This window comes from Penicillium chermesinum (assembly GCF_028974085.1).
Source record: "Penicillium chermesinum strain IBT 19713 chromosome Unknown utg000002l:1.0-5270490.0:1.0-5274688.0, whole genome shotgun sequence".
Taxonomy (NCBI): domain Eukaryota; kingdom Fungi; phylum Ascomycota; class Eurotiomycetes; order Eurotiales; family Aspergillaceae; genus Penicillium; species Penicillium chermesinum.
Genome location: NW_026695312.1, coordinates 5,118,567 through 5,138,821, shown reverse-complemented (window position 1 = coordinate 5,138,821; position 20,255 = coordinate 5,118,567). Strand labels below are relative to the sequence as shown.

The 20,255-nt window shown below is 52.7% G+C and overlaps 13 protein-coding genes across 13 annotated transcripts; 4 read left to right on the top strand and 9 right to left on the bottom strand.

Annotated features, from left to right (window-relative positions):
• Positions 1-77: 77 nt before the first annotated feature.
• Positions 78-1,457, bottom strand: N7468_002837 (fungal specific transcription factor domain-containing protein; the record flags this gene model as incomplete). The annotated part of the gene is made up of 1 exon (XM_058472134.1): positions 78-1,457. The coding sequence occupies one exon, from the start codon at positions 1,455-1,457 to the stop codon at positions 78-80; it is 1,380 nt and encodes a 459-aa protein (XP_058335275.1).
• A 103-nt stretch (positions 1,458-1,560) lies between these two features.
• Positions 1,561-2,046, bottom strand: N7468_002836 (uncharacterized protein; the record flags this gene model as incomplete). The annotated part of the gene is made up of 1 exon (XM_058472133.1): positions 1,561-2,046. One exon carries the CDS (start codon positions 2,044-2,046, stop codon positions 1,561-1,563), a length of 486 nt encoding a protein of 161 aa, XP_058335274.1.
• A 744-nt stretch (positions 2,047-2,790) lies between these two features.
• On the top strand, positions 2,791-4,339 carry N7468_002835 (6-phosphogluconate dehydrogenase, decarboxylating; the record flags this gene model as incomplete). The annotated part of the gene is made up of 2 exons (XM_058472132.1): positions 2,791-3,780; positions 3,821-4,339. The coding sequence occupies 2 exons, from the start codon at positions 2,791-2,793 to the stop codon at positions 4,337-4,339; spliced, it is 1,509 nt and encodes a 502-aa protein (XP_058335273.1).
• A 371-nt stretch (positions 4,340-4,710) lies between these two features.
• N7468_002834 (S-methyl-5-thioadenosine phosphorylase) lies at positions 4,711-5,787 on the top strand (the record flags this gene model as incomplete). Its single annotated transcript, XM_058472131.1, has 3 exons — positions 4,711-4,738; positions 4,806-5,315; positions 5,390-5,787. The coding sequence occupies 3 exons, from the start codon at positions 4,711-4,713 to the stop codon at positions 5,785-5,787; spliced, it is 936 nt and encodes a 311-aa protein (XP_058335272.1).
• Positions 5,788-6,400: 613 nt separating this feature from the next.
• N7468_002833 (putative cell surface receptor/MFS transporter (FLVCR)) lies at positions 6,401-7,963 on the top strand (the record flags this gene model as incomplete). The annotated part of the gene is made up of 4 exons (XM_058472130.1): positions 6,401-6,511; positions 6,561-6,673; positions 6,733-7,081; positions 7,172-7,963. 4 exons carry the CDS (start codon positions 6,401-6,403, stop codon positions 7,961-7,963), a joined length of 1,365 nt encoding a protein of 454 aa, XP_058335271.1.
• Positions 7,964-8,080: 117 nt separating this feature from the next.
• N7468_002832 (3-hydroxyacyl-CoA dehydrogenase family protein) lies at positions 8,081-10,036 on the bottom strand (the record flags this gene model as incomplete). The annotated part of the gene is made up of 2 exons (XM_058472129.1): positions 8,081-9,341; positions 9,411-10,036. 2 exons carry the CDS (start codon positions 10,034-10,036, stop codon positions 8,081-8,083), a joined length of 1,887 nt encoding a protein of 628 aa, XP_058335270.1.
• Positions 10,037-10,475: 439 nt separating this feature from the next.
• Positions 10,476-11,402, bottom strand: N7468_002831 (putative 3-oxo-5-alpha-steroid 4-dehydrogenase; the record flags this gene model as incomplete). Its single annotated transcript, XM_058472128.1, has 1 exon — positions 10,476-11,402. One exon carries the CDS (start codon positions 11,400-11,402, stop codon positions 10,476-10,478), a length of 927 nt encoding a protein of 308 aa, XP_058335269.1.
• Positions 11,403-12,456: 1,054 nt separating this feature from the next.
• Positions 12,457-12,996, bottom strand: N7468_002830 (uncharacterized protein; the record flags this gene model as incomplete). The annotated part of the gene is made up of 1 exon (XM_058472127.1): positions 12,457-12,996. The coding sequence occupies one exon, from the start codon at positions 12,994-12,996 to the stop codon at positions 12,457-12,459; it is 540 nt and encodes a 179-aa protein (XP_058335268.1).
• A 183-nt stretch (positions 12,997-13,179) lies between these two features.
• N7468_002829 (Stk19 family serine/threonine-protein kinase) lies at positions 13,180-13,746 on the bottom strand (the record flags this gene model as incomplete). The annotated part of the gene is made up of 1 exon (XM_058472126.1): positions 13,180-13,746. One exon carries the CDS (start codon positions 13,744-13,746, stop codon positions 13,180-13,182), a length of 567 nt encoding a protein of 188 aa, XP_058335267.1.
• Positions 13,747-13,777: 31 nt separating this feature from the next.
• On the bottom strand, positions 13,778-14,386 carry N7468_002828 (Stk19 family serine/threonine-protein kinase; the record flags this gene model as incomplete). The annotated part of the gene is made up of 1 exon (XM_058472125.1): positions 13,778-14,386. The coding sequence occupies one exon, from the start codon at positions 14,384-14,386 to the stop codon at positions 13,778-13,780; it is 609 nt and encodes a 202-aa protein (XP_058335266.1).
• Positions 14,387-14,804: 418 nt separating this feature from the next.
• On the bottom strand, positions 14,805-16,422 carry N7468_002827 (L-lactate dehydrogenase (cytochrome); the record flags this gene model as incomplete). The annotated part of the gene is made up of 2 exons (XM_058472124.1): positions 14,805-15,881; positions 16,000-16,422. The coding sequence occupies 2 exons, from the start codon at positions 16,420-16,422 to the stop codon at positions 14,805-14,807; spliced, it is 1,500 nt and encodes a 499-aa protein (XP_058335265.1).
• Positions 16,423-17,045: 623 nt separating this feature from the next.
• On the top strand, positions 17,046-18,263 carry N7468_002826 (Saf4/Yju2 family protein; the record flags this gene model as incomplete). Its single annotated transcript, XM_058472123.1, has 3 exons — positions 17,046-17,058; positions 17,109-17,118; positions 17,165-18,263. The coding sequence occupies 3 exons, from the start codon at positions 17,046-17,048 to the stop codon at positions 18,261-18,263; spliced, it is 1,122 nt and encodes a 373-aa protein (XP_058335264.1).
• A 141-nt stretch (positions 18,264-18,404) lies between these two features.
• N7468_002825 (Serine/threonine-protein phosphatase 2A activator 1) lies at positions 18,405-19,950 on the bottom strand (the record flags this gene model as incomplete). Its single annotated transcript, XM_058472122.1, has 3 exons — positions 18,405-18,842; positions 18,908-19,259; positions 19,319-19,950. The coding sequence occupies 3 exons, from the start codon at positions 19,948-19,950 to the stop codon at positions 18,405-18,407; spliced, it is 1,422 nt and encodes a 473-aa protein (XP_058335263.1).
• Between the last annotated feature and the right edge of the window lie 305 nt (positions 19,951-20,255).

Sequence of the window (20,255 nt, the reverse complement as noted above, 5' to 3'; positions counted from 1 at the left end):
ATGTAATCTGCCACCGCCATTTCATCCGCCAATGATACGGCAGGAATCCACCACGACTTTATGTGACATCGGGCTTATCAATCTAAGGCGAGCGAGTCCAGAAGATGCCAGTCCATCTCTCCGTGGAAATTGTCCAGCCATCCAAGAGAAGTCCCAACGTCCTCGCCTTCCTCGCCCAGTACAAATAGCGAAGATTCATTCCTGGCTGGACCAACAGGGCCGTCCAAGATGACTTTTATTGCACGCGCCACGTATCGTGCATCGCGACTAGCGGGGGACTTCTCTACACAGATAGCCAGGGCTTGTTTCAACAGCGTTAACGTAGCGCCCTCGGTGCCTGGATCAACAGCAGAGTGACGACCCTTGCTGCGCCAGATATTGACAATCTGACAGAGCACCATCACTCCCATCAGGAAATCATTCATAGTGAAATTGGTGAGCATCCACCGTGCTTGGTGCAACTGGCCTCCGGGCTGAAACTCCTGATGAATTTCAACAAATTGGCTCACGAGTCGACGCCCGGCCTCAATACAAGACTGCGTGCTGAAAACTCTGCCGCAGCCCATGTAGCGTCGATGGAGAACACACAGGCTCTTAAGATAGATAAACTCGACGTATATACGGACCATAATGAGGAACGGCGAGTCGCCAGACGAGTCGGCAATAGGCCGGGCACGAAGCATTGGAGGGATGGTGGTTTGCATGTGCCGGATCTCCGCATCAAGCTTGAGAACCTCCGCCTCTGATTTCTCATGGAAGCTCAAGGCCTCTTGGCATACCTTCATGAAACTGTCCATCTGACGGTCTTTCACTATGAACCACAGCAGGTTGACAGGCTCTTCCTCCGGTCGAGATTCAGGCAATATCTTAGTATCCACATCGAAATCGTAGTCTGTCAGGTTCCGCGGCGCTTTAGTGTCACAGTTCTCAAACCGAATGTTACTGGGGAGGCCGAGTTGGAACGAAGTCATTAGGTCGACCTGCTTCATCATGGCCCAAAGGCGTCGACGCATCTCACCCTCAAACGGGGTGAAGTTACCGAGTTTGTCTGGATCTCGATGGTAGCCCATCTCATAAGCCATACGTACGATCATCGAAAAGATGGCCCCAGCTTCTCGAGAAGGGTCAAGACTGCGCATGCTTTTGCCTTGTGCGTACATGGCTAAGGCTTCTAGCACTAAAGGCTGCGGACGATGATACTCGCCGGCAACCAAGCTTTGCCCCGCCGCTACATGGAACTTGGCCGCTTTATCGATGGTCTCTTCCCGCGAGGCCTGTGGAGGACCAATCGTGCTTGCAATGATAGTAGCGACTGAGCAAATGGAAAAAAGCATGGAAAGCCATAGAGGATTCACGGCCGTTGGGTCGGCCCAGAAGGCACGATAGTCGCGTCGGAACTGACCGATATGGACAAATGGAACTATAAAGCTTTCTCCCCGGAAGAAAATCGCAAGCATACGGTCGACTTCTCGCTGCGGAGGGAGATGTTGGGAGATTATCTGATCTAGTGGGTAGTTCTCGGCGGCTCCAAAGATGATTGTTTCCGAACGGGCGGACTTTCTAGGCGTTGTGCCCGTCTGGGGTCTCGCGTGGTTCCTCGTGGCGGCCCAGGGCCACTTTCAGCTCATGGATATCGTCCAGAATCGCACACCAGTGCGTCGACCCAACATAGGCCGCTTTTCCTAAGGTTCCAATTGGGTTCTGATCTGGGAGTCTAGGATCTGCCAGCGCATCATTCCCCGGAGATGAGTCCTCGCTTGGCTCACTCTGCATCAGCTCCTTGACGAGTGACTCCAAATGAGCCAAACGATCTTTCGCAGTCGCGGCGTCTTTCGCCGTCGGCAAAGCGCGTTGGAAAGAACAGAGAGGGGCTTCATCTTTCTGAACGCAAGATCTGCATGGGTGCTGCCGATCGCAACGCAGCTTATTTGCGCGACACCGACTGCAAGCTACTGCTTCTCGATGCCGTCTGGTGGTTTTAGTGGCTTTGGTTGATTTTTCTTTCTGGATACGAAACTTCCCAGTTAGACTGGTAAAGTCGGACATGGTAGCGTGGGTTGGGGGTGAGATTGAATTGGAGGGGACGAAGTACACCTTCGACCTTTGGGGGCGGAAACATTCCCAGCGATTGTTCTGCCGCCAGACACAGCGAAGTTATTCGAAGGCGAAGAGTCTAGGAAGTATAGAAGCGCAGTAATTTACAAGGTTTTGACGGATGAGTCTATTGTCCGTGGAAAATAAATTTACTGCATCGAGGCAAAACTTTTACAAAACAAACTATACGCGTACAAGTACATTGCATCCCAACTGCAAGACAAGCAGACGCAACGAGAGTGACCTCCAGGGGGCACGCAACACAAAAAGATAAGCATATCTCGTATGGACCAAATATGCTATGGTGACAGAGCGGTGGCCCAAGGACCAGGGTGGGCATTAGGGCAACTGAGGTCACTCTTGCATAGTTGGCAAATGGCAACATTACAAATGGCCTCCCATGCTTTCCAGTTCCCATTGAGGTTATTGGCTTCCTTGAATGAACAGAGGCAAGAGACACCAGAAGACTCCACACGGACGGATTGCACTCCATAGTCGCCGCTGACAGCGCCATGACGGCTCGGATCAGCAATCCAGTTGCCACCTTGACTTCTCTTGAACTATGAATATGGTGTCTTTCCTTTTCTCTTTTTCAATGGCTCCTCTTCGCACATTTGACATTCATATATTTCAGACCTAACTCAACGACCCGAAACTACTCAAAAAGCTCAGCAAGTCCCCGCCCTCGAGCTCAAAATGCCTTCCTCTGATCCCGTCGAGAACTTCAAGCGGATTGGCGTCGTTGGGGCAGGAAGTATGGGCTCAATGATGACCTTTGCTTTCTCTGAAATGGGACTCGACGTCTCCTTATGGGATGTGGACAAGAAAAATGTTGATAAGGTAACCAACTGGGCCCGAAGTGCTCAAGATGTCAAAGGAAAGATCGAGGGGTTCTACCAAATTGAGGAATTTACCAAGAGTTTGGGAAAGTCCGGGGTTCGAAAATTGTTTATATTTTCCATCACTCACGGCGGTCCGGCAGATAGCGTTCTGAAGCTGATCAAGCCTGATCTGGAGCGGGGCGATATCATCCTGGACGGCGGCAATGAGAATTACCGCCGGACTGAGCGACGGCAGAGGGAGTGCGAGAGCATCGGCGTCCACTGGATTGGCATGGGCGTGTCTGGTGGCTATCAATCTGCCCGCCGGGGGCCAAGTCTTTCACCCGGTGGTGATGCGGAGGCTCTCAAGCTGGTGATGCCATTCTTGGAGAGATACGCGGCCAAGGATCCCGAGACTGGCACTCCCTGCGTGACCCGCATCGGACCTGGTGGATCCGGTCATTTTGTGAAGATGGTCCATAATGGCATTGAAGGCGGCATGATGTCCGCTCTTGCGGAAGCCTGGTCTTACATGCATTGTGGCTTGGGGATGGGATATGACCAGATCGGGGATGTCTTTGCGGCATGGGGCAATTCTGGCGAGCTACGAGGGAACTTTTTGATCAACATCGGTGCTGATCTCCTCCGAAAGAAGAAAACACCCCAGGGAGATGGGAAAGGAGAAGGGGTTGGAGACGGCGGCTACGTTCTGGATGATGTTCTCGATAAAGTAGTTCAGGACGACGATGGTACAGAGGGCACGCCGTTCTGGTCTCTCATGGAGTCTGCAGCCCGACACGTTTCATGCCCAACGCTGGCTGCAGCCCATTACCTGCGCATTGCCAGCGGGAATCGACAAGAACGGGTTCAAGCCTCTCGGAAGCTTCAGATGCCGACCCCCCCAGCCGCTTCAAAACACCGGCGATACCAAGGTTATCTTGGAGAAGTTGCGTCGAGCGGTGTACAGCGCTTTCTTGTCTTCTTTCTGTCAGGGACTAGAGCTCATCGCCCGCGCCTCCGAGGATGAAGGCTGGAATATAAATCTGGCCGACTGTATTCGGATTTGGCGAGCTGGCTGTATCATCAAATCTGACTATATAGCCGATATGTTGCAACCGCCGCTCTCGAAGCACAAGGTGACAAACATGAAGTTCATTGACAGCGTCTCGCGTGAGCTGCACAACAACTTTGATGCCCTAAAGGACATCGTGATTCAAGGCACCCAGTCTGACCAGTATCTGCCCGCAATCTCTGCCACGCTAGATTATTTGAAGTATGAGGGAGGGCTGACTTTACCGACCAAGTTCATGGAAGCTCAAATGGACTATTTCGGCGCCCATTCCTACAATAAGCCGGGTATTGAGGGCGAGGATCCTGGGCCCGTGAGGAAAGGGCCACATCACTATGAGTGGAAAGTGGCTTGATAGAATCGTGAATGCGAGGAGATGCCGATTAGTGTTCCCCGTGGGATTGAAGTCGTATATTCAGCAATCCACCTCTTCTAGATCTTTTATCAGACATGGTGACCCATACTACTGGGGGTTTTGTCTTTGTAGCACTTGAACATCGAGACTTGGAATTACACAAAGGCCTCGCGTGTAAATCAATTATGATAACGTGATAACGCGATGACGCCTTTGTTGCCTTAGGCAGTTTGCACGTGGGCGCGATGGGCCAATTGTGGTGGGGCAGCTGTGAATTTCAAGCTATGCGGGGTCTGTTGAGCGTGCGTCGACTTTCTTCGATTTCCAAACCTTTCCGTCGCATCGAGACTCCAAGACAGCTAGCCATCAGAATGGCCTCTCTCGCCACTACCTACGATGGTGGGATGACCTCAAATCTTTATCCGAACCTGCCATTTCAGCCTAAGCTAACCGCCCGTTACGACAGGCCCCGTCTCAATCGCTGTTATTGGAGGCACCGGCTTGCGTGAGCTCCCTGGCTTCACGCAAGTGGCTTCCCTGTCTGTGAAGACCCCCTGGGGAGAACCCTCGTCCCCGATCACCATTCTCCACCATCAGTGCAAACACAATGGCAAGGTCGTCGCTGTGGCTTTTCTGAGCCGTCACGGCCTGCACCACCAGATCGCTCCCCACGAGGTTCCCGCTCGGGCGAACATCGCGGCTTTGCGGTCCATTGGAGTCCGCAGCATCATTGCATTCTCGGCGGTCGGTAGTCTGCAGGAGCAGATCAAGCCCCGCGATTTCGTGGTTCCGGATCAAGTCATTGACCGGACCAAGGGCGTTCGCCCATGGACTTACTTCGAGGGTGGAGTGGTTGGCCATGTTCCCTTTGGTGATCCATTCGACGAGGGAATTGCGAAGGTTGTGCGGGCCTGCGGCCACAGCCTGGAAGGCGATGGGGTTACGTTGCACGATCGTGGGACTATTGTCTGCATAGGTAAAGATTTGCGTCTCTCGTGATTTTTTCTTTTTTTTGAATTGTGCGGGCATCTGACCTATTTGGATATTTAGAGGGGCCTCAATTCTCTACCCGAGCCGAGAGCCACATGTACCGTGCCTGGGGTGGCAGCGTCATCAACATGTCCGTCTTGCCCGAAGCCAAGCTGGCTCGCGAGGCTGAGATCGCTTATCAGATGATCTGTATGTCTACAGACTACGATTGCTGGCACGAATCGACCGAGGATGTGTCGGTGGAGATGGTCATGGGCCATATGAAGGCCAACGCCGACAACGCTCGTCGGTTTGTTACTGCTGTTCTCGATGCCTTGGCCGGCGATGAACACGCCGATCTGATCAATGCCAAGCATCTGGCTGGTTCTGTCAAGTTTGGATTCAGCACTCCTCAGCCCAATTGGAGCCCCGAGGCTAAAGAGAAGCTTTCGTGGCTTTATCGGGGATATTTTGAGTAGACGGCGGCACATAGCTCGCGAAAGTCTTTTTTTTTTTCGGGATATATATTTTAAACGACATCAAGGGACGAACAAATAGAATCTATTCAGGCCATTACGGCGAACTTGAAGGAACTCAAAAGCGCCCAGTATTATGTTCATGGAGATGTAGTCAAAAGGACTTCCAATCTTCTCAGGTTCTCATCTAATCGGCCGGCCTTGGAGAATCCGATCGCGTGCTATGGCAGGAGGCAGAAACTTGATCTTGAAGCTGTGTGGATGCTAGGACTCTTAGGGTGTCCCTCAGAGATACTGCCTTTAGACGATTGTATCGCATATCTGATTCTTGGCAAGTATAAGGGTTCGAGACCACCGATCATTAAATTTCCCAACTGAGCGGCTTCCAAATCTGCAGTGTGATGAGATGCCTCTATCGCGTATCATATCCTTGCCTCAGGGACTCACGGACTCACGTTCTACTACTCAAGGGGACTTTCCGGATTCCCAGACCCTCAGAGTGTCATTGAGCTGAGGGGGGCTTCCCCGCCAAGCATATGGAATACCACCTCACTGCGCCAAGGTCTCCTTGTTTGCTTTTGCCTCCTCTAGACTTTGGTTGCTTCTCCTCGTCATGATGACTTCTAAGTCAGAGGAGCCGACCATCCGGCCTGTGTATAAGGTGTACAAGCGACGGTTCTGGGGCCTCGCGCAGCTTGTGCTGCTGAATATCGTCGTGAGCTGGGATGTATGTCGGCCAACTCCGCATGCGGCGATCACCCTAACTAACAACACAGTGGTTGACCTTCTCCTCCATCTCCAGCACCGCCGCAGACTACTTTGAGGTCTCTGAAGGAGCGATCAACTGGTTAAGCACTGGCTATCTGTTCGCCTTCTGTGTCGCTAGTCCGTGAGTTGGGAATGACCTGCCCCCCTCCGCCCGAATGCGCCAGGGCTCACCCCGCTTAGGTTCGTGATCTGGGTGTTGAATAAAGGAGGCCCCAAGCCTGCAATTATCACCACAGCAACCCTTTTGCTGGTCGGGAATTGGCTGCGATATGCGGGCACTCGAGCAAACGGGGGCATTTTCGGTCTGGCGATGTTCGGGCAGTTCGTGATCGGCCTGGCCCAGCCGTTCTGTCTATGCGCGCCCACGCGCTATAGTGATCTATGGTTTACAGATCGCGGCCGCACCAGTGCCACAGCAGTCGCTAGTTTGGCTAATCCCCTCGGTGCGGCATTGGGCCAGCTGGTCGATTCAGAATGGGTCACCAAGCCCTCAGATATCCCGAACATGGTGCTCTACATCTCTGTCATTGTGAGTGGTATATCGAGGCCATACAGCGTCAGCTATGCTGGCTCTTCTTTCCCAGAGTCTTCGGCTCACTTTAGAACCCCCTCTCCGTAGGCAACTATTGCATCTATCCCATCCTTCTTCCTTCCTGCCGCCCCACCGACGCCACCGACTGCTTCTTCTGAAGCCCCCCGCACGCCTTTAATCCCAGCCACAAGGGAATTACTTGGAACACTAGAATTCTGGCTCATCCTGGTGCCATTCTCGGTTTACGTTGGCTTTTTCAACAGCGTATCGTCCCTTTTGAATCAGATCTTAGAGCCTTATGGCTTTTCCGAAACAGACGCCGGAATTGCAGGTGCCATCTTGATTGTTGTGGGCCTCGTAGTGTCAGCAATAGTGTCTCCACTCACGGACCGGTTCAAGCATTATCTGGGATCGATCCGCATTCTTGTACCGATAATTGTCGCCTCTTATATCGGATTGATCTTTGCACCCGCTAGCCCTGCCGGAATAGCGCCCTCTTATGTGGTCATGGCACTGATGGGGGCATCCTCCTTTGCGCTTCTCCACACAGTCCTCGAGTATCTGGTCGAACTCACATATCCGTTCTCCCCAGAGATTGGAAGCACCATCTGTTGGACTGGGGGCCAGCTGCTTGGGGCATGCTTTATTCTCATCCAAGATGCGCTCAAGGCGGGGAAGAATGCTAGTCCACCTTCGAACATGCGCAATGCATTGATCTTCTCCTGTGTTGTGTCTGCAGCGGCTGCACCCTTTCCTCTATGCCTTGGTCTATTTGGGAGAGATGTCCAACGCCGACGTTTAGATATCGATATTGGGGTCGAGCTCCAGCCTAGGAACGAGCGCACTCCTGGCTCGACTGCTGGCGAGACTAAACCTTGAGCGTATCCCGATCAGTATACAAATCTAGGATGGTCTTTCACAGCGTACGATATCATAGTCCTGAATCCATATTTCTGTAGCAACACCGTCCTGTCTGGTTTTACTCTCCCCTTCCCGTTATACTAAAGCGATCCCTGTATAGCAACCGTCATTCCGTATCAATTCGACCTTGACGCCATCCTCCAGCGAGACTGAATACAGACTCCCACCCATGTCAGCAACGTACACGGTGTTATTGACCTTGTCTAACCTCAATCCGATGGGCTCATGAAAGTGACGGGCCAGGATGACCTTATGCAGGTCCATTGATTCCCCGCCCACATAAGCTCGATAAAGTGCGCATCCCGTGGGATGTTCCCCGCGGTCGGTCCAGTATAAAGTCTGCGTCTGGGCGTCGATCGCAAGGTCGATGGGTTCAGGCAAGCTGTCAAAGACTAGTCGGATGTCTGTCCGTGTCTCAGCAGTCTCACCTTCGGGTATGTCCAACCCAGCGGAAAAGATCCGCCCCCGTCCACCTTTGCTCGGGCCCTTCTGGGTCCAATACATGAGACCATGTTGATCGTCAACGGCGATGCCTACACACCACGCCCTCATCCGGTCCAACAAGGTGGATTCGGGGTCCACGCGTCGCTGTACGATGATCTCATGCTGAGTTCCATCGTAGTTGCACCGATGAACGCTTGTGCCTTCACGGTCACAGAAAAAGACTTGCTCGCGCGACTCGACCGCAGCAATCTGCTTTGGGGTGTGGACTTTGCCTGGCGCAATCATACACCTGGTCTCGCTACCGTCCAGATTGGTCGACCAGACAGATCCATCGCAAGATGCAGTGCTGCGGCCCATGTTTGTCCAGAAGATGCGCTGCTTCGATAATGAGACATCAATTCCATCTGGCAATGGTTGTCTGACAACGATGGGGGTGAGCTTCTGCGTCGCCAGGTTCAATCGTAAAACCTTACCATTTGTGTGAACCTGGGATGCATCTGGAGCATTACTTCCCAGCCCAACATCCAACAGATAGATATCTTTCACCGCAGGATAGGGGCTTGTGGGGGTTGCTTCGGCTGTGGTTGGTCGTTCGCGAGGTGGGTATAAGCCGCCCTTCTCACTCCTCCTTCCCAAACGGCCCTTCTCAATAAATTCTCTTCGCAACCAATCAGCTGACAGTTTGCTGTTCAGACTGCGTTCCTTCACATAGTCATCCTCGATCAAGGCAATGATGTCCAATCCAACCTCATCCATGAGCTGGCAAGGGAGAGGTCCATTCTTAAAGAAATGCTCCCACAAGAGATCCATTTGATGCGGGTCACTCACACCGTCCGACAGAATGTGTAGGAGCTCATGATTGATAGCGGCCCAGAGGCGGTTGAAGATGAATCTGTTTAGAGAACACAGTCAGTCCTATCGGATACTTCTCGACTGGAGGGCCTGGTAGTCGGAAACTCACCCCGTCGACTCACACGTAGTGATCACTGGAATGAGGCCGCACTCGCCCAGAATATTTTCCAGGTATGGGAAAATGTCAGGACTTGTTTCGTCATTCGTCATAAGCTCTACAGTTCTGATTGCGGGCAGTACGGGATAATGAATATTCAACACTCTCTTCCGCCGCTCGCTGGACACTTTGGATATCATGAGACCTGACCTGAACAAGGAGCTGTTCGATCCCAAGATACAGTCTGGAGGGGCGTTCACGTCTAGTTCAGCGAACAGATTAGTTTTCAAGTCCAGATTCTCCGGTGTGGCTTCAATCACGAGCCAGGCATTCGACACCGCCGGCGCAATTTCCTCAAAGGCCTCGAATCTTCCGAAGTGGGTATGTGAGTAAGTCTCAAGAGTTACCGGGCTGCCCCTGTCAGGCTCGCCTTCTCTTCCTTTGTTGATGCGTGACATCATGGAGTATTCCTCTTTGTGCACGTCAATGTATTTCATAGCGCCTTGGAGAGCTTCGGCAGACGAATCCTGGATATGTAAATCGTATCCTGAAGCGACGAAAGTGCATCCAATACGGCGGCCCAATGGGCCACCGCCGATGACTGCCACAGGGCGATCAGTCCGCGGCTCGACTGGCATCTTTGAGGCGGAAGACGGTTTCCGAGACTAAGATCGAGTCCGTGGGTATAGACATACTGTGGGCGGAGATGTAGGGGATGACGTCGGTAATCAAACGGACTGTATGCCCAAACTTGAAACCCACGAACCGTTTTGTCCACGACGTGTAACCTTTTGTACGATATGGATCATCGACTCCTCCTACGACTGACGAATCATGGTCTGAGCATATTTCTTGCAACAAGGGCGAGGAACTCAAAAGCCTTGACCGCATCTTTGCAAGCGTGCTGGGACGGGGAGGCGAGGCGTACGAGCGTTACTCCTGTAAACACGTTTTAGTTTGCGACGGTGCTCAAAGTCTCTATATCTACTCATCACTCAGTATATCAGCCTTGTAATCATGTTCTGATATATCTATTGATTCTTTTCTCCCAGCCGATCTCGGCACCATGTCTAGTCACTAGTAAACATATGGTATCATGAGCCAACGAGACTTCACTTGCTCCCGATCGAATTTATTCATGTACCACTCCTTCGTCGTTCGTGCGGTCAGGCCCAGGTTCACGGCAACGAATGCCGCGCAACTCAACAAGGTCTTATTAACCATCTGGCCTGGTGGTGCAGCAACCAGTGCTAGAGTAAGGTATATGATACACTCCGCCCCATAATGAGGGCACACAATTCCCCGGAAGAGCGCATGGTCTGGCAGAGTGTACCGTTTCAGCGTAAAGAGGAAATGATGACAGTCATGCTGCAAACCCGAAGCGACGAGGAACAGCGGAACACACGCAAAGGTTCGCATGGATGGCGCATTCGTCATCTTCAGGTCGTCGATAGTCAAGGTGTGCGAGAGGAGTGATCCTGCTCCTTCGATCCAGATTGCAACTCCTGCGGCTAGATAGAAACCAAGCCCCAAGAGCCAGTGCGGCACCAGCATCTGTGATGAGGACGGCTTGGCGAATATGTTACATTCCCACAGTCTTCTCAGGCCCTGCATTGTTAGGAGGATCCAGCAGGTCAGGACCTGGTGCAAGGACATGGATTGTTGTTTGTGCTCATCATTCACCCGCGCCGCAATGGCCTGGAAAGCAAATCCTCGGGTAACCAATTGGAAAGCCCAAAATGCCGACGAGAGCAGGGAGGCGATATAAAATTGTCGGAAATAATGATGAGGTACGCGCCATTTTGTCAGGCGATCAAGCAGACCAGAGCTCTCCGGCGAAGTGGTCGGGGTGGCGCGTGGGCCGTAGACGAGGAATCGTGATCGCAGGGCCGAGGGGACGCTCACGGCGTAGACAGTGGCAGCTGCAAGGAGGAACCCGGCGCGTACGGCATCCACCGCATCCATCGACATCAGGTCAAGCGCTCTGTCCAGGAGTGAGGCCATGGCCGTAACGTAACGGATGTTGGGGTACCTGGGTTGATCGAACGCGGTCGAAAAGTGGAGCTCGGTAGTTTGTTTACATGCGGAATGATCCTGGCAGAACCAACTAGATTAGATAGTATGCGCCATCGCAATAAGACTACAAAATTTGATGGGGGTGGAACAGCATCAGAGGAGATTTAGACTCGGCTGGATGAGTCGCAGAATAAAGCCATGGAAGTGTACGGTCCGAAGAGCTGCTCTTAGGTCGATTCCCCATTTGAGGCTCCTCCGCCAAGCATATCCACGATAAGGCGAGATTCTTCATGGAAGAAAAGAAGAGCGGCTGTTGTTGCTGAGCCTGGGGTGAGCATTGTGAGGCTCTTCCGCATAATGCCTCTAACTATTGATTGCCCGAAACCCTTCTTATGACCCCAAGGCGGATAGGCCGAGCCATTGTATCTACATCATGGGTGTACCCAAGTGGTCCGTCAAAAGCCCACTAGTTATTTCACCTTTCGGGGCCCTACGGGTATGCGGCCAGATAGGAAACTGGAGTTCTCGATTCAACGTCTTCCTCGTCACCACAGAGACTGGGCCTCATTGACGACGCCGTCGTCCCGTCACCCATCCAATAAATAGGCCGACATCTGCGACAACTGCGCGAGGCACCCCGCCTAATGTCCAACTTCTTTGTACCCACTGTGGGATTGAACCTCCTGCATCAGACGTTGTCGCCATCGTCCACTCGATCTTGTTGCTTGTCTTGCCCGTATTAGATGTGCCTGCTGGTTGCGCAGCAAGCAAAGCAACCCGCTCCACGCTTGCGTAATTGGCAAACACTGCTCGACGCGGCACAGAAGAGACAACCTTCTGATGCAAGGTGGGTGGTGTCGATGTGGGCTCTGAGCGTAGAGGCATTTGAATCGTCATAAAGCCTTGCGACGGGGTTTGGGTGGGGCCCTGCTCTTCCGAAGCATCGGACTGGCTATAGGCGGCCGATAGCGTAAAAGAGATGAAGCTGCGGGGCGATATAAGCACGCCCGGGTGAAATGAATGCGTGATCAAGTTGACTGATTCACTGGAGGTTAGATATGTATGGATGGGACGAGGTCTTGTCGAGGTACCTACCCTCCGCGTCCACATCATGGAACTTGATGCCGTTGATTTCCAAGTCGGCGATTTCCCCCCTTGGCCACTCCAGCAGGCGCTCTACGCCCGTAACGCTTGGCGTATACTCCATCTCATGCTCGGCGTGATTGACCCTCAGCCCCTGTTGGAATTCGTCCCATGATGCGGTACCGTCTGTGTTAGAATCGAGATGTTCGCTTTGCCGACAGACCCAGAATTCCGGTTTCGCTTTATCATTCGCGTTTGGTTCCAGCTCTGACTGTTTACGCCACCGTCGGGATAGCTTGACTTTCGCCGCTGATGGCGACGAGGCGCGAAGTTTCGGGTCTGCCGTGAACGCGGAGGGTACCGAGTGAAGAAACTCCAGAGCTTCGTGTAGCGCGTCCCGCGTTACATCTTGGATTTTCGTCCGCGTATCGTTGTCCGCAAAGGATGGATGCTGTGGGAGCGATGTGAAAAGATGAGGCTTCAGCTGAATAAGTGGCATTGTGAGATAAAGGTTGTCCTTTTGTGTCTCATTGGAGATCTAGTTGGAGAAGCTGCGATGTTAAGGGGGCCTACGAAAATCGGCAACGCGTGATTCGCCCATAAGAGTAGCGGGTCCGATCTCCGTGCTTCGTGCATCCATGCTAACATTTGTAGGTTCATAAAATCTAATGTAGAATCAGGATTATAGACAACGAACGCCAGGACCAACACTGCCGGTGTCAAATAATTCAACCAGTCCGGCGCCTAGAGCCTCTTCTAGCGCCCAACGGAACCGCATCCCGTGGAGTTCTTTCCACTTTTTCGTCTTCCCAGGCAGGACTCCTGCAAACTCCCCACGCGCCCTCTTCGCCAAGTGGAAGCTTTTTTCGGTCTCCACGGCTCCATCCCATCGATCCTGGAGTAGGTTCAACGGAGCCTCGGCGCAACTTGACCGGCGGAGAAGGGCGAGGAGACGAGCACGGCCAGCACCGAGCAATCGTAAATAGGTCCCGGTATTTGGAAGGGACAGAAATAGAGTCGCTGCTCGAGCCTGGGCATCACTTTGAACAGGGTGGTCCATCTCGGGGGTCTGCGACCATCCACCCCTACTGGCGGCGGAGACAGCGGTTGAAGGTAGCTTCGGCAGAGAGGAGAGATTTAATGACCCTTGAGTATATGTAGAGGACGAAACTACCAGACCAGCACGAAGTAACTCTCTATATTCTTCCGGCGTGAAGACACCTTGCGAGATAGCAGAGCTGGTTCCCATGCGAGTTAAGATGTTGAGGAATTTCTCTAAGTCAGGTTAGCAAGTCTCTTCCCGCCCGGAAGATGTGCAGCTCCTTTCGTTCAAAATACAACGCACCTTTAATAGGATCAGCCAAAGATGGGCTACTCCGAACTATGCCATCCCAGTCTTCGGCAAGGACTAAGCAATCGCCTAGTCCCGCCGCATCATTGCCGCGCCCGGGGACTATAAGCCGTCGGACGCGGCCTGATTTCACCAGCTCGACAATTTCCCGTTCCACTTTTGTCGGCGCGTTCAGCACCGTATGAACGTGGGCCACCGATGCTACTGGGGGCAGCGACCGGCGCAGGTTGAGCACCTCGGCGATTCTCGTACTGTTCATCCCCGCCCGGGCAGGGAGTTCATCGAACATGCTATCTCGTACATATCGAATGGCTTGCACTACATCCTGTACAGGCGCGGTTTCAGAGATATAGGATGTGGCACCTAGGTCGGGCAAAGGCTCGTCTGGCTCCCACTTCGGGGTTTTCACCCCGCTGGATGCATTTGGCTTGCGGCGCGGGTGGGTGGCAAACGGGGAGGAGCGCGATCGGGCAGCAGTCTTAGTCGTTTTTCGTTTTTGGATACCTGCAACCGGAGCAGACGTTAAGCGCAGGGTCATACCGGGGTGGTCGTTGAACGAGGCTAACTTGCTATTGACATGGGAAGCACTTTTCCCGGCATTTGATCCGCGACCGCAGAGCCTCCGTATCACCACGTGACTGGTCGTAGATAGGGTCACCTGACATACAATACATAGCCTTCATGCATGGGGACGGTAGCAATAAGCGAGTAAAAGGGATGATGGATATATGGGAAGCTGATATTACGCCCTAAAACCTTCTGCACTTTCTAGAAATGTCGTTTAAATAACGGAACCATTGTTCATTTCCCTGCACCGGAACATGATGTCCCAACATAGCTCCAAGTTGCCAGATAACGGGTATAATTACACACAAGAAGGTCTAGCAATATATATCTTAGTAAAACGACAACCCAAAATATACAGACATGCCCAAAGGAAACTCCCATGGAAGTTTCTACAATTTTGGCTTCTCGTTGAACCGCGGCGCCTGGAGTGGGTCATAGGCATGTAGGCCTAGGTTATCAATCGGAGCAACGCCGGAGTGACCAGCCAGAAGGCCACGAGTATCCAGGAGACTAGGATTCAGGTCTTCAACGCAAGTGGCACCGATCAAGCGCATGTTCATCTCCATCTCATCCTTCAGTAACTGCATAGCCCGCTCGACGCCATCCTGGCCGTATGAAGACATGGCGAAGAGGAATGGACGACCGATCCCGACACCTTTCGCGCCCAAGCACAGAGCTTTGAGAATGTCAGTAGCACGGCGCACACCGCCGTCGACAAAGACTTCAATGCGCTTCTCCCATCCACGCTCTCGCAAAGCCGGCATCACTTCTGCCAACACCTCAATGCCTGAGCGAGCGGTGTCCAGTTGTCGACCACCATGGTTGGAGACCACGATTCCGTCCACACCGACCTCCACTGCCCGCAGCGCATCTTCAACACATTGCACGCCCTTCAAGACAATTGGCATCTTAGTGATGGACTTGAACCAGGGGATATCTTTCCACGACAACGCGGGGTCGATGAAGGATGAGATAGCACGGGCAGCACCCTGAGAACGATCCACCCCGTCATCCCCAGATTGCACATCTGACCCGGCATCATCGAACTTGGAGCGCATATCCTTTTCGCGACGGCCCAATTGGGGTGCATCGACCGTGATGAAAAGCCCCTTGCATCCACGCTTCTCGGCGTGCTCAACAATCCTCTTTGTAATCGCCCGATCCTTGTTGACATACAGCTGCAGCCACTGGACCTGGTCCCCTTGTCGGGCGTCAACAATCTCGTCAAATGAGCAGGATGCTAATGTTGGAATCATCTGGATCACGTCATGCTTCTTTGCCGCCCTCGTAAGTACTACCTCGCCCTCTGGGTGTCCTAGTTTGCCAAGTGCTGTTGCGGTGACGTAGAATGGAATCGAGCATTTGGTACCTAGCATGCTAGTTGTGAAGTCCACGTGCTCAACGTCCACCAGCACCCGTGGCCGGAACCAAATCTTATGAAAGGCCGAGTGGTTTTCGCGCATAGTCTAGGGAGGTGGTCAGCTCTACCCGTAAATGCCAAGTGTCCAGAACGATGCAAATGGGAGTAGTCCACACCCAAGGCTGCACCGCTGGATGAAGTGGGGATAGTTGGTTCACACGCACCATTTCATCGTCCGCACCGCTGGAGTAGTACGCCCAAGCCGTATTCTTCATGACCTGGCGAGCGACTGTCTCAAAGTCCAACAGATTGTAGCACGCTGACAGCGGAGGCATGCGCTTGATGCGCTCTTGACGTTCTACTTCTCCGGGATCCGCGGCCTTCTCCTCCTGCACGACTGTGCTCATGTCGACCTCGCCGAGGTGCTTGGATTGATCAAGATACTTGTCGAGCGTATCAGGCGGGTGGATTGGGTCGAACTCCTCGGTCGCATCTTTTCCAGCATACTTGAGAATGATTTTCTGGCCACCAGGATGTTCAGGGAGGAATTCAGTGACGTCGTAGGCCTTGCCGTGTACGATCACCCAGCACGAGTCCTTAGAGTTGTGCTCGGCGACGGCGGCGCCTGTTAATTTGCCTTGAGCCATTGTGATGAGGAATTATTTATGGGCAGGGCAAGTAGACAAGTACAGAACAAGTGAAAAGCAGGGAAGTCAAGAACACGCGGCCTCCCGACCTCGGGTTTATAGGGTCTGGGGAGTTGGAGGCGTAAAAGGTGGGGATGTTCTCGGCCGATTCGAGTAAAGACCTCGGGGGTTTGGCCGATCTTCGAATTCCCGGTTCTGATTTGATTTCCGACGTGTTCATAGGCTGACGAGCAGTGGATCCTCAGGGAAGCCCTGGAGCCCTGCGATTGGATGAATGATTGTGCACAGCAACCTTGGAAGTGATGCGTTGTTGTTTTCTCGTGGAACAAGCGTAGAAGTGTTTAGGCGGCGTATTCGAATGGGAAAAAAATGCATGGAAGCTCAAACTTGAATATGTCAACCTCAAGTCTGATACCGGAAAGACCAAACCGCGTCACGTGGAAGGTATTCCCTAAGGGCAGAACACTAAACCCGAGTTCACCGCCTTAAGTCCGGGGTCGAATCTCGAATCTTGCACCAAAGCGCATCTGCAGATCCGTCCATCCATTTATCCGTAACCAACACCACTAGTTGATACAGCCAAGTGGACCGCCACCCCCAGAGGTGGACCCGCGTCAGCCAGGATGCAAGGCTTCAGTGAGTAACTATCCGATACGCGCGATGAATCCTGCTAATCACCACCCTAGACATGGGACGGTATGTCGTACAGACTCTCGATAAACTAACGTTCTAACAATCCCAGCTATGTCCCGCCGGACCAGGAGGGGGTCTTGTCCGGCAACCAGATCGCACGGAAACACCCACTTGGCGCCCGCGCCCGCCATCTCCAAACCAAAGGCGCACTGATTGTGCGTTTCGAAATGCCATTTGCGGTGTGGTGTACAACATGCAAACCGCACGAAACGATCATCGGACAAGGAGTGAGGTTCAACGCGGAGAAAAAGAAGATTGGGAATTATTATTCCACGCCGATCTACAGCTTCCGCATGAAGCACACGGTTTGCGATGGCTGGATTGAGATCCGCACGGACCCGGCGAATACGGCGTATGTGGTACATGAGGGGGCGCGTAAACGCGATACCGGGGAAGACAAAGAGTTGCAGCCCGGGGAAATTGCAATTCGCCTACCGGGACTCGGCCCAGATCCTGCAGAAAAGGACCCTTTTGCGAAGCTCGAGGGCAAGGCGGAGGACAAGCTCCGGGCCCAAACCGAGAGTGGACGCATATTGGAGCTACAGGAACGGCAAGCTCGGGACTGGGATGACCCATATGCGCAGTCAAGACGCCTGCGAAAGAAGTTTCGAGCGGAGAGGAAGGTTCTCGAGAAACGAGAGGCAGACCGAGAAGCCATCAAAGACAAAATGGGCTTAGGTATTGACCTTGTGGATGAGACGGAAGAGGATCGCCGAAAGGCCGGCTTGGTTGATTTCGGAGATGGTCAGGGTTTGGCTGATTCCATGGCTTCACGAGCGACGCGGGTTAAACCGATGTTTGAGAGCAAACGCCCATCAGACGTGAAGAGCGTCAGGGGCAGAAGCTCTTATGACATGACCAAGGCGGCAGTCGCGGCTGCTAACCACAGAGAATCTTTGAGCCGTGAATTAACTCAGAATACCCGTGCGGCAGTAGATCCTTTCTTACTTGAATCCGCAGATGGCTCGGAAACCTGGAAGACTGGGGCAAAGAGGAAGAGGCCTTCTACAGTGCCCAAACTCGTGGGTCTCGCTAACCCTAGCTTAAAGAAGTCCCCAGCACATCCGGCAAAGCCCTCGCATGATGACAAAGACACCTCTGTGACCACGCCCCCCGCATTAGTGAGCTATGCCTCCGATTCAGACTGAACCTCCAAAAGAACGATTTATGCGCCATGTCTATGTTTAATGTTGATGAGATACCCCAAGATGCGTTTGAAATTCATTGTGTTTCATCTGTTGAGTATTTCTAGGTAGTAAGGATTCAGAAAGGGTATCATGTTTCGTGATTCATTTAGCCCATGGAGCTTTTGTAGGTCCATCTCCGCCTGGTGGTGACCGGCGCATGGTTGGCGCCTGAGGGGCTCGCGTCGGAGCCATCGGGCCAGGCGGTAAGCGAGAGGTATTCGGAAGAGTTGAAGTAAATGATGGAGGCTCATGTCGACTTCCTGCTAATGCCACAGTTGGACGGGCTCGACTAGGAGGGTTGGCCTCGGTTGATGCCCAGGGAGCTCTCGTGCTCGCGTCTGTATTTGGCCGAACGGTAGTCGACGGTGCCTCGTTCTCAGGTTGTACCGACCGTGTCTGCGGGCCAGATGTGGAATGCACAGAAGCCACCGGTGTAACAGCATTTGGGTCCCGGTCCCAGCTAAATAGAGCGCCGAATGGCAAGTGCTGCACAACGGGGAACTTGGACAGAACTTCGGCGTTGTACATTTTGACCATGCCCTGGGAGATGTGAGCTTGCAAGATGCCAGAGGATGCGGAATCCAGGCTTAGACGACAAGACTTACCTTGTTGATTTTGCCCCATCCTGTACGAATGCCTGAGATATCATAAAGCATAGGACTATGTTCCCAAAACGGCCCCTTCTTAACATCGTATATGAATCCGATAGCAGAAAAATAAAGATTTACTTTTCTTTCTTTCTCAACACAGGAGGGCTTCACCACATCACCGGGGTCTGGGGCACCTGGCAATGAGCCTTCTTCTGGGGTCAGGTCGGCCTCGTGGATCGCGGGAGATAACTGAGCAGAGCCAAAGATATACGGAAGGAAAGAGTGATCGTCAAGACCCCAAACTCCGTGTGACCCGGCAGGTTCAAGGGTGTACGTTTTGATGAGAGTCCTCACAAGCTCAAGATATCTAGTCTAGTATGAGTAAGACATTCCCAGAGGTTAGGTGGGGGCTACTTAGGTACTTACGGTTCAATCACTCCGAGGACAATAGCCCTTTCTTCGACCCCATCCGCGGATTGGGGGAAGCCACCGAGCTTCCAGATAGCACCTAAGAATGCCAAGAAGCTCAGTTCATGGCCCGTCCCGTAGTCCAATCTTTGGCCACTTCCCCAGCTACCCAAAAAGTATGCCTTCAGTTCCACCTCGGCTGAAGGATGTTCGGAATTCGGCGAGCGCATCTCTAAGAGATCCGCCGGGAGAAATTCACGAAGTAACTCAGATGCTCGATCGGTGAGAACTTGATGCCATTTCCGAAAGCTGATATTTCCAAATCTGCGCGGTCCGCTGTCCGGTGGTACCTCCGTAATAATATCCTCTACTCTGCCGAGCAACCCTTGAAGTTGGCGGACCGGCGCAGAGAATTGGACAGCATCTGAATGAAGTGGCCAATCCTGGAATTTTCCATTCGGGAGCTTCGAAGGAAACATCGATCGGTTCAGCTGGAGAAGAAATGTCATGATATCCATGTACGCTTTGGAAACCAGAAACGTTGAAACATCATGCGACTCATGGATCTTCTTGCCGGGCGTGATGAAGTTAGGCGGGGCTTGGGGGTTGAGCTTAGGCAATATGCGAAGAGAGCGACCGTCCGTATTCATTGTAATTGTTCGTCGATGGGTGAGGAGGTGTGAGGAACTGGAAAGTTGAGGAAAGTTGAGTGGGAAGAGAGGAGCTGATGACGCTTGCGACTTAAGGGTTGATGACTTAAGGGTTGATCTTTGGGCTTCAAGAGCCAATCGTATGAAACAAGCAGGGTGAATGAGCTATAGAAGCTCATAAATAGCTAGGTTGATCACGGTAATGTGGAAATAGGCCAGCAGTAATAAAGGAATTGGGAGTAGTGGGGAGAAAGAAGTAGGAATCAGCAATGCCGCATGAGCCCCACCGTTAAGCCTCCGAGCAT